The following is a 12,468-nucleotide window of genomic DNA, read 5'->3' as shown; positions in this document are numbered from 1 at the left end:
TAAGACAAAATGTCAAGGGCAGTAGAACATAAGAAGAAAAAATGATTCTGCGTATATGTAGAATATGCGGGGCCCCATTGTGTATTTCTATATATACATGCATATTTAAGCTTGAGTATAGTAAATTACGTAAATATACATTTCTATTATGACAATTCTAGTTTTGAAATGAAGAAATCCTGCAAAGTCACGTACGACCCATATGTGTAAAATTACTAAATTGTTTAACAAGAGACTATATCTACATACCAAAATAATGTGTATTTTTTTTTAATGACTATCATACCTCTATTTAATAGGGTCAATAATTACGCGCTGACGTTTTTTTTTATTCTAGGTCATTTTTTTTACGCTTTGTCAACTTTTTACACAAAAAAATGTCATCTTTTGTTTTGGATTTTTTTCCGAAAAAAAAATAATTTAGAACCTACATAATTTTTTTACAAAAAAAAAAATTGTGATTTACATTGAAAATATAATGAATCCCAGGCATTGGGATGTATTCCTCATCATCATTAAGGAAAAAATGAGAGTAGATTTAATTTTGAAACATTTATTATTAACTTCCTTGAAATCAGCGTGAGAAGAAAAAAAAATGCACAATATTCTCCATGAAGATTAGAAAACCAATATATGCGCGCTTCGTGAACTCGTTTTGATAATATGTGATCTCTTCCTCTCTCTTTCTTTTATTTTCAAATCCTCTCACAGACTGGTTCATTTCAACCTGTCGCCGCTTGTTGGCCGACTTATTGACAACATATGAATATGAAAAATGAGTACGAAAATTTCTTTCTTTTATAAAATCCGAACAATAGTTGACAGCACCTGAGCGAAATTCCACCCCCCCCCCCCCCAACCACCACTCTCATTCTTCCTGACTTTTATTATACCTTTGTCGCGTAACGTCAGCGAAAGGTGACAAATGACTTATATTCTTTCTTATGAGAATATAATTTGACCATAAATAAATATTTTTTTCTAATATTCTTATTTTGAGAGGAAAATGTAATTTTTTTGCTTTAAATAAAAATCTTCTCATTTTAAGAGGTGATTTTAATTTTGAATAGATTGTTAATTTAAATTCTAACGTTTTGTAAATAAAAATTTTAAACTTTAAACAAAATTTTTGAATTTATTCAAATTGAAGACGATTTTGCTCAGCCCTTTCACGTGTCACTCGATCGCAAGATAATATATACGTGCAATTGCGATAGAATATGTCGAAAGACTGAGTTTTAACCGATGGGACCTGTGACATATCACGATTGCTCGTGCATTTATAGAAGATTCTCTAGTTTATATATATATATATATATATATATATATATATATATAAATTGAAACTCTCCCACCTTTAACACATGCATATACCCGATAAATGTATGTCTATTTAATTTCTAAAACGGGTTTTGTATTTTCAAATTTAATTTACAGTTAAACCGGACACAGTGTGTGAATTAACTTTGACCATATAATCGTGTATATACATCGAGTGATTTCTTGACGCCCAGTATGGTTGCAATTACCGTTACAATTAATGGCATTTCATTCCAAATGTATATCTCTACTTCCTCCTTCTGTTTTTTTCTTTTTCAATTTCTGTCCACTTTTAATTTAAGTCACTCTTCATTTTTTTCTTCATTTTTTTTCGATCCAATAAATCTTGCTTCTTGATAGCTTAATGAATAAGGAATTCACAATTTTAATATTATTCATAAAAATTCAAAAGTGTGAAAACTTGAAATATATATTTAATTTAGAAATAGTAATCTCATATTGAGATGAATAATTCTCTTTCACTCATTTTGTCACTCATATTATCTATATTCAAAAAGAAAAATATTCATGACTTTAACAATAGTTTTATAAAAATGAATGAAATTCATTTTTTTTTTCTAAAATGTATTTTCTTATTATATTCTTCTATTTAAAAAAATGATATAATGGATTTTTTAATATATGCGAACATAAATAAATGACTCATAACGCGCACAAAAATTTTCTGTAATTATTCTACGAACTTACGTCAAAGTGTTACTTCAACTGCTTTGTACAAATTCAATATTGATTTTACAGCACGTCATAGATGTACTATTTTAAATTTAAAAATAATAAAACTTATAAAATATTGTTAAATTTATTAATAAATTATATAGTAAAATTATATAGTTATTAATTTCACGATTATATTCTCATTTTGAGAGATGAGATTTTAATATTATAAAAGGATAATTCTCCTCTCAAAATGAAATATATTTTAATTTAATATTTTTCTTTGTTAAAAAAAAAAATGATAATAAATCGACTCGATATTATTTACAGAACAGACGATAAGAAAAGAAGCGCTTTGAATTATATAAATATTCGAGAATGAAAGCGCATATACATTATTGTAATCAATACATCTACGTTTTAATGGAACAATTTTAATGGCATTATAATGAGAAAAATGAAACATTGCATCGTTTACTTGAAAAATATTCAAAAAGTCAATGACCTTTTTAATTAAAACAGTCACACATTCAATAATTTTGAATATTTTTTTGTATATTCGTTTATAATGTCATAATAAAAAATAAATAAATAATAGTAATAATAATAATAAATAATAATGGTAATAATAAGAATAATGATAATACCAACAATAATAACAATAAAAATAATTATAATAAGAAAATATTAACAAATAATGGGAATAGCAAATAATAATAATTACAAATGTAAAAAAAATTTATAACTTTAATGAGTGCCTATACAAAAGCGCAAAAAAATAAATAATAATAATTGTCTGGAAATGTTTAATATTCGTTTTGCACACTTAAAAAAAACGAGACGTAGATAATTATTCTTTGCATTAATGTAAGAATAATAAAAAGTCTAATATCATGAAATTTAATACGTACAAACCGAAGTATATATATACATATATATATATATATTATGAAAAATTACATAATAAATTAAAAGAACGACATTTCATATCGTATCTTAATTATATATGTCCCACGAATCTCGACTATCGAAGAGACGAAAGAAATAAAAAATATCAGTAAATCAGCTCCTTTAGTCTTTAAATGACGCATCAGGTAAATTAAAGCAAACAGTTACTATATTCACGAGAAAACATTACGTCAGATATTATTTCATTTTTCCGGTACGACACTTAAATATAGGAGGTCAATTATTATAAAGAATCTTTTAAAAAAACGAAAAGAATTTGTGGCAAAAAAAATTTTTACGTTTAATTAATTAATATTTATTATTAGTTCTTTACAATTAATATTTATCTCATATAATATTTACTATCATTCATTATCATGAGTAAGTCAAAAAGGGGAAAAATCTCTGAAATATATAAAAATCAAGAAAATTTTTTGTACACAATAATTTGTGTCAATGAAAGATTTTTTTTCTGAATATAACATTTCTTTTTATCTTAAAAAGGCAAAAAAAAAAGTTGCTTGAATATTAAAAGTAAAGACCACCTTGACTGTGCCTATCGTGTACTATATCGTCTAAAATGGTCACGTACGAATATATTATTTTATCTTAAAGAAAAATATGCATTCACGAGATCAAAAAGAAAAAAAAACTCTCTCATGAGTATACGAGGTATTTCCAGAATGTATGTCTAAGAATTAAAGAAGTAGACCTATATAATTGAAAAAAAAAACGAAAAAAGTAGAATTCACTGAAAGTTAACAGCATAAATCCGTGGAGACGAAAATTACTGAAGAAACCGAGAAACATACCATAGAACGTGCCATAGAATACACACCAGACGATTATATTTCGAAAGAGCACGTAATTTCTCGAAATACAGGAAGCACTAAGAAAAGAGAAAATACACATTATTAACACATTTGTTCTCGGGAAAATGGTAATTATAAATTTTTTTTTTTTGATTCTCATACAATTTTCTATTCAATTTGTAACATTAGTTTTCATGCTCGTTTATACTCTTTATCGCACTAAAACTCCCAATATCAACAATATTGCAAAATCATCTAAATTGTATTTACTCTTGCAATTAAATACAATTAACAATTAAAAATAATTAACAATTAAACATAAATCAAAACAATTAAAAACATTAAAAATTCTTGTAGAGTACAAAATTTAGACAATAGAGTTTATTTTTACACATACAGAAATAAAAATACATTTTGAAATTTTGAAGAAATGTGCAAAATTAAGAGAATGAAAACTAAATGATGCTTTGAAAAAAACATTCTCAAGAATAACGAGAAACAACGATCGGTATCATCTGCTCGTTTGTAAAAAAAAAGAAAAAAAAACAGCCGGATATGGGACAGACCCTCTAGGGTTAAGAGACATTAAATGAAATAACGTCCACACTAATGAGTCATCAACTTGTAGCGGTGACTTTTGTATTCTTTAATTCGTGCATATATTGCCTGCATTACATAAATTACTAAAAAGTTCTAATATGGTAAAAAAAATGCAGTGAAGCTAGCTGTAGAAAAAAAATTAGGGTGGTAGGAAACGATCGGAATACGATATTTGTTAACTTAAGTTGACAATAAGTAACAAAAAAAAATAGTAACAATTTTTATAGCTATAAAAAATGTTCAGCAGCGTGGGGTAAATGTGGAATTTTTAGATTTTTTTCAGAAAATCGAGTGTAGAATAAAAAATAAGGTGGTAGGAAACGATCGGAATACGATATTTATCAACTTAAGTTGACAATAAGTAACAAAAAAAATAGTAACAATTTTTATAGCCATAAAAAATGCCCAGCAGCGTGGGGTAAATGTGGAATTTTTAGATTTTTTTCAGAAAATCGAGTGTAGAAAAAAAATTAGGGGGGTAGGAAACGATCGGAATACGATATTTATCAACTTAAGTTGACAATAAGTAACAAAAAAAATAGTAACAATTTTTATAGCCATAAAAAATGCCCAGCAGCGTGGGGTAAATGTGGAATTTTTAGATTTTTTTCAGAAAATCGAGTGTAGAAAAAAAATTAGGGGGGTAGGAAACGATCGGAATACGATATTTATCAACTTAAGTTGACAATAAGTAACAAAAAAAATAGTAACGATTTTTATAGCCATAAAAAATGCCCAGCAGCGTGGGGTAAATGTGGAATTTTTAGATTTTTTTCAGAAAATCGAGTGTAGAATAAAAATTAAGGTGGTAGGAAACGATCGGAATACGTTTTTTTGAATATTTTGAATTTTTCTTATCTGACTTATTTTGTTTGTATATCTTTTGGTCACTAATTTTTTTTTATTTATTCTTTTTTGTTTTATAAACTTGGGGATTTCAAAGAAAATTGCATTCTCACGGTCAAATGATGTCAACTATTCAATATAAAATATGATCAATTTGAGTGCGCTTTATATATTATTATGAGAGGCGAGAATTTGCAGAATCATTTTATTGTCTTTTGCGGGATTTTGGCACAGATTCTAAATCAAAGGAAGTCAACATCAATCACTGATGCATGAAAATATATACTTCGTCTCGTACCGTAAGATATGTTTTTTTTTTGTTTTTGTTTTATATACTAGCGGCTCGTTGCGCATGACAAATAACGTGGAATTTATATTTTGCCATCATCAAGTGCGCGAATACAAATTAATCTCAATAATCAATTTCGATAACAATCTGAGACAAGGAAGACGTTAATAATATGCACGTTTTCTCTTTTGCAAAAAAGAATTATTTATTAGCACGTGGAAAAAAAGATTTTTTTTTTCTTAGGATATTATTTATGGAACAATTTATTTTCGGTATTTTCAAAATATATTTTATTAAAAAAAATGGAAAAAAAGTAATTCAATTTTTGTTTAGAGAAAAAAAATTGTAGAGAATATAAAAAAAATGTATTTTACTTGAAAATATAAAATATTTTAGGAAAACATGTGTATTTTAAAACGTGATCATTTTACTTGTTAACATTGTTCAGATAAGCATTTTACACTTAAATGATGACGGCATATGTAATGTGTAAATTCTCTTGTACGACATATTCCATCGTTCGTAAATCCCCTTATATGATAACATTCATATATTTCAAGAAAAATATTACGTGTTTTATAACAAAATTTCTTTTAATTTATCTATAGTTAAAATTTTTAGAATTTATAAGATACATTTTTTTTTATTTTTTTTATTATAGGTATTTTTTCAGCTTCAAGTAATTTTTTTTATAATAATAATAAAAAAAAACTAAATTCGAGGTACAAAAGACATAAATGGAAAATGTGTATAGACAACATGTGAAGAAAATAAGGAAAAAAAGTTGATCAGTTTAAAAGGATGTCCTATTGGGGTAAAAATGTTGGATGCACTGTGTTTTGTATTGTAAAAGGGCAAGACCTCTTTTACTCACCTGCATCAGAAATAGAGAGAAAGAGAGAGAGACTTAAAAAGTGAAAAAGAAGAACGGAAGAGATGAGAAAAGGCACAGCAACAGAGAATAATAGGAGGGTGAAAGAAAAAAGAAAACAGGGTATAGACTGAGTCAGAGTTACGGAATTTAAAGAATGCTAGAACACGCGGGATCACCAGTCGAAGCTTCATAAGATACACACCTTTAAAGCCTCACATTAACTACACTCGTAAACTGCCTTTTGTACCATACAATTTCACACTATAGTTTTTTTTTCTTTTCATCTGAAATGCTTTGCTTCACTCTCGGTTGGTTTGTGCAAAAATTATTTTATAACATATTTTAATTATATGTGACGCGCAAAAAGGTATAGCAAAAATGATTTTTGAATTGAAAATAGAGGATTCTTAAGTCTTCATTCAACAATAACTGATTTTGATTTTACATAATTAAAAATCGTTCTGCTAAAACTATCACATGAACGTAATCTAAAATTTTCTGCCTCTGTTAAAAAAACAACATCATAAAGAATAAAAAAAAATTATTTCTATTACATGAAATTTTGCAACCATACTGTCCACCCACAAAACCGGTTCAAATTTTGCAATATATTTGCAAATATGAGAAGCACTGACCGACGAGACAACAATTTACTCGGTTGATCGTTTGGAATTCACTGGGTATAAGAACAGGCAAAGAAATCGAGCCATCAAAGGATAAGGATGAAAACAAGTATACAACGAACCGATATATAGAGAGAAAAAGGAAGATGATAAACGATACAAGAAGAAGACACAAAGAAAGAGAGAGAGAGGGAGGGGGGAAGAATAGTGTAAGCTTTTTCTTATAAAATTATTTTCTATAAGCTTTAATTGGCACGCTTAGTTGAAGATTAACGATATTATAAAAAAATAAAGATTCTCGTTAAGGATTTATTTCCCAATCAGGACCTGTCGCTTATATTGATCTCCCTCGGGATAACCGGAAGTGCCCTCTCCCGGATTCGAGCTCCGCTTGAATATAGAGAATAAAATGAGAAAATAGGACACTGACCTATTTTGCATTATACTCCATATAAAATCAGTATCCATTTTTCTTAACATTAATGCATTAAAATCTTGTTCTACTTTTCTCCCTAGTGGGTTTTCTTAATTACTCACAAGATAAGTAATATCGAAAATAATTCCTTTAAAGATGACTCAACCATTCTATGTGATCTATATAAATCCACAAGAGTTAGAAATCGTGTTTCACAAATCTTATCAGTTATTAATATTTGCTTTTCTTTTCCAAAGAGAGTCAATTTTTATAAGCAGGTGATATATTACTTTGTCGCACTACATTTTAGCTTATCTTTTCATATAGATATAATATGAGTGAAACCACAATCGGTTTGGAAATGGTATTCTGAGTTGCTTTCATTCTCAAATGCTTTGTTGTTAGTCCTGCCTTTGAGATGTATATGTCGAGATATCGACGATACATTTCCGAAGGGTGGACTATTCAAAAGTTATTATTCCAAAAGGTATACTATTCCACGTTTAGTAAAAATCTTTATATGGAGACAAAGTTCAATGACTCCTTTACTAAATAAAGTTACAGAATTTGGTTTAATTTTGTCCCACTATCGATCGACTATTTTCATTGGAATGAATACATTAAATGCAAAGATATCACTGAATATAAGCGGATTTTATAAATTAATTTTTAAACGAAAGGGTCAATGACATATTGGAAAAATTATTTTTATAAAGTATTTAAAAGATCGTTATATTTCTTTTCTGTTTCAAATGCAGATTTTTGATGTTCATTAAATGCTTTAGAAAACGACAATTGCAGAGGATCATCAATAGTGGTTGTTTTAGAAAACTAAATCGTAACAAATTATCTCTCTTACCGTATACAAAAATTATTATAAACAAATTTTTGTAAATGTATAATTTAATTTAATTAGAAGTAGAAAGAGAATCTGATAAAAGAATGTATTAGAGAAATGAACTATTAGAAAATTAAGCATAATTTTTTTTTCTTATACTTGAAAGTCTGTTGTTCAATGATCGATTTAATATATAAACGTTTGTATAATTCAATTGGGCCGGGTAAAATGTGGTTTCGCATCATGTTTGATGTTCTGCCGAAGTGTGTTCAATCGATGCTGCATTTTTTGCAAGCTGCAGTTAAACGATGTGGGTTACAGTGGAGACGTTTTTAAAAAGGCAAAAAAAAAGAAGAAGAAGACGAAAAATCGTGAAGGAAGGAGAAAAAGAATCGGTCAATGACCAAGTATTGAGCCTCAGGCACCAAAACCCTGCATCCAAACTCATTTCGCCAAGTCTTTTACATGCGCCGCACCGCCATCAGCTTCCAACCTGTATATGAACTCAATTTTTTTTTCTTCCTTCACATGATCCTTATCAAAAAAAAAGAAATTGTCTAAAAAATATAATAATTAATCGATTTATACATTACATTTTTTAAAAAAAAATTCTCATATTTAATTAAATGCGAGAAATTCTTTCACTTTACTAGAAACTCGTGAAGAAATTAAAGGGAAAAAGTGTCATTTAAATTTTAGAAAGTTGACAAATTAGAATTTAGTGAACCTTGACATTGTGGGATATATTATCATATGAGAGAGAGGAATATTTTCTATAGTTTAAGTGACGCTTTCAGAATCAATAAAATGTTGCATCTTTAAAAATGAAATGTCGATTTTCAGATTGAAGACATGTTTTGCAGAAACATTCATTTGGACGCACCTGCAATTGTAAATGCATCTCTCTCGTACACTCATACATATAAAACACAGAGAGAGAGAGAAGACTCATGACACCATTTTACAAAAGGTCATCATCCATAAATATTTGGTGAAACTCACTTGCGATGATGTTGCCATAAATTCAAAAATGTTTCGCTGACCCTCTAATTTCTCATGGGTATATATGATATTGATCTTGGAATATTTCTTTCTTTCCGGAAAATAAAATGAAGTTTCCTTTATAAGAACATTTTATAAATAAATATATTTTTTTAATTATAAATAAATCATTTTAAAAAAAATGTTCCCAGTCAACGAAATAATTTTTAAAAAAAGAAGATATATATACACTTATCGATAATAATTATGATGAAAATTCATTAGAAACTAATGACTATTGATAAAGTTTTTTTTTCTTCAGTTACAAGTGTTTAAATTGACATTTTCATGGATTTTATCTTGTAACTAAAGTTAAATGATTTTTTTTTTTTGAAAATGACAAGTAAAATATTTTTTTTCCGTATACAAAATTAGTATACTATCAGCGCAGAGAAAAAAAAAGAGAGAGAGAGAAACTCCATTAACGACACAACTTGTGACCTCCGGCAACCGTGAAATATTTCTTCACGAACAATACACATCGACTCGTGTGAGTCAATAGTGCCTTTTTCATATTTCACGTATTTTTCACATTAACATGACACCTAACGAATGTTCTTGAGAAGGAAGGTGATTTTTAAAAAATTTTCCATTTATATTCTTCGATATGGAAAATATCGAACTTTAAAAAAAGAACAAAATGAAAAAAAACATTAATAATTTAAAATATAAATTTAGAAAACCAAATCATAACCATAGATAAATATTTAATTTTGTAAAAATAATTAAAAATATATTCATATTGAGACTGTAGAATATATGAATTTTTGTTTGAAAAAATTAATTACAATGAAACAATGGAATTTTCTGTTTATACTGCTTGAACATTACGAATATTTCAACTTCACAACGCCCTCTCATCACTCTGATATAATTTTCAAACTTTTAATTGGATTTTCCACTGTAGTGATAATATCGACACGAGTAGTTAATTAATAAAGTCTTATGAGTTTTTTTTTCTAATTAGGATTATTATATTTTTAAAATTATTTTAATTTTTCATAAAAATTATATTATATTATTAAAAATTAAAATTTTCTATGTAAGATATTGTGATTTCTGCAATACCTATGCTTTACAGCATCATTACTCGGAACAGTGTAACTTTGACAGACATTCTAGCCAATTACATCTTGTTACTTTGACGAATTGATTTGCAGTCGAACGGCCTCTTTGTAATTTTCGAGTCCCTTTTACGAACGAGGCAGAAGCTTATTTTAGTCAGAACATATATACAGTTAAAAATGTTTGCGAATGCATCGTTTCAAATAATTTTTCATAGAAACACACACATATACACACACAAATGCAATTTTAACTGAATTAGTACAAGAAGCATTGTTAGGTCGAGCTTGAAGATTACCTTGTGAAAGAAAAGAGGGTTTTGTTAAAAAAGAATAAGCGAGGGTTGAGGCAAAATTGTTTGTAAACTGATGCTAACATGCTTCTAACTACTGCACTTATTTGGAGAGAGAGAGAGAGAAAAAAAAAGAACATAAAAATTAATACATTTCTAAAGAAAGTAAATATATGATCAATTTAAAATCAATGTTAATTTTTTTCCATATATGTAAATACATTAAATTATATATTTTTTATTATTTTAATAATTCCACTGTATTAATGTTGCAATTTACTAATAATTATCAAAAGAATAAAATAAACGTAGTCGCAATCGTTAAGGCGTTTAAAAATGCAAGTTGGATTATATGTATCGTGAGTTCGAATCCCCCTGGGAGATAAATATTTTAATTCCTATAATATTAAAATTGTTCTCTATAGACTGTCCTGTAATTAAAATCCATAATTTCAATTCATTCAATGTCAATAAATTAATTTAAAAATTGTCTCTTAAAATTGTTGAATGAAACAAAACCAAAAAAAAAAAATGTAATTTTCGTATAAAATAATGAAAATCACTGCTTAAGGAAAACTTTGTCCATATGATTTATAAGTGAATTACAAAGGGGTTGGAAAATAGAGCAGAGACGAGATTATCGTAATCGGATGAAGAGCCCGCCAAGGGTATTTATATACACATAGATTGTGAATCGATAATCCCAATTACTTTCCACTCTGATTAATTGTAGATCGAGGCGATTAATCGTTGTCACTCCAATATATACATGTACCAGGTCCTGTAAGCAACGAATGCAATAACTGATCCGCGGAAGAGTTCACGAATCGAAGATGAAATTGCGTTTTCTCGGTAGACTGACTCGTTTATATATATATATATATATTCTCGAATATGTGCATGACATACTAATCCAATTTCCACGCATAGTGTGCCGGGCACCCGAGAGCTTATCGATTTTGCAAGTTGTTCTGAACCTCGCCCGACTTTTATTATTAACTTTTCTTCCTTTTTTTTAGGGGGGTTCACTGATAATTCACCAATAGCTATCGTATATGTACAATTAATTTCCACTCGGCATCATTTCACTTTGGATTGCCTTTCTCTTCCTATATAATATTTTATCCTAATTAATATGTCAGAAATTTTGTCTTTTATAATTACTATAAATCTTAATTTGCAATGTTTACTAACATGAAAAATAAAGATTTGTGATAATTAAATTTTGAAACAAAATTTAATTTTTTTTTTTGGCTTAGAATAAGGTTTTTCAATTTATTGAGAACAATTTTTATTTTCCTCTTATAAAGGAATCATTTTTCACAATGTAAAAAAAATTAATTAATTATAAAACAAAATAAATAATATATTAATTATTTATTGGTATTATATTTAATTAATTAATACTTAATAATTGTTATTGGTATTGTCAATAATAATATACATATAATATATATATAAAATTAATAACATTTTTCATAAGTTATTTCAATGATTCATGCGGTATTATCAATTTTTATTACTATAAGCAAATTGAAAAAAAATTCTTTTCACTCAACGATACGTAAGTGGTTTAGGATATTACTCACAAGATCATTAGTTGGAATCAATCGACTTTTATTTTCTCTATTGGTAAAAAGTGAAAAGGATACTTAAGGGATTAACGAGGCGAAAAGTAAATGAATTTTATATATTCGTGCATGTAAGGAGACTATATAGTATATACAATTAAAATGAAAAATAATCGAGTAAGATAAAATTTGCATAAATTTTTTCGAAAAATTGTATAATTTAGAAAAAAAACGAGAATTTAAACTTTTCTTTAATATT

General features: G+C 27.4%; 1 protein-coding gene across 2 annotated transcripts in view; it reads right to left on the bottom strand.

Annotated features, from left to right (window-relative positions):
* Positions 1-12,468, bottom strand: part of LOC127278354 (uncharacterized) — a 38,478-nt gene that overhangs the window by 24,764 nt on the left and 1,246 nt on the right. The window contains exon 2 of one of the 2 annotated variants that reach the window (XM_051300051.1): positions 3,756-3,832. The exons of the other annotated variant lie outside the window; for it this stretch is intronic. Coding sequence (XP_051156008.1) covers positions 3,756-3,770 — 15 coding nt within the window. The 5' untranslated portion in view covers positions 3,771-3,832. The remainder of the gene's footprint in view (positions 1-3,755; positions 3,833-12,468) is intronic. 2 annotated transcript variants of the gene reach the window in all.

Source organism: Leptopilina boulardi, unplaced genomic scaffold, assembly GCF_019393585.1.
Source record: "Leptopilina boulardi isolate dan_hultmark-lab unplaced genomic scaffold, ZJU_Lbou_2.1 LbouV2_202, whole genome shotgun sequence".
Lineage (NCBI taxonomy): Eukaryota > Metazoa > Arthropoda > Insecta > Hymenoptera > Figitidae > Leptopilina > Leptopilina boulardi.
The sequence above is the reverse complement of the archived record's forward strand: the minus strand, read 5'-3'. Positions and strand labels throughout refer to the sequence as shown.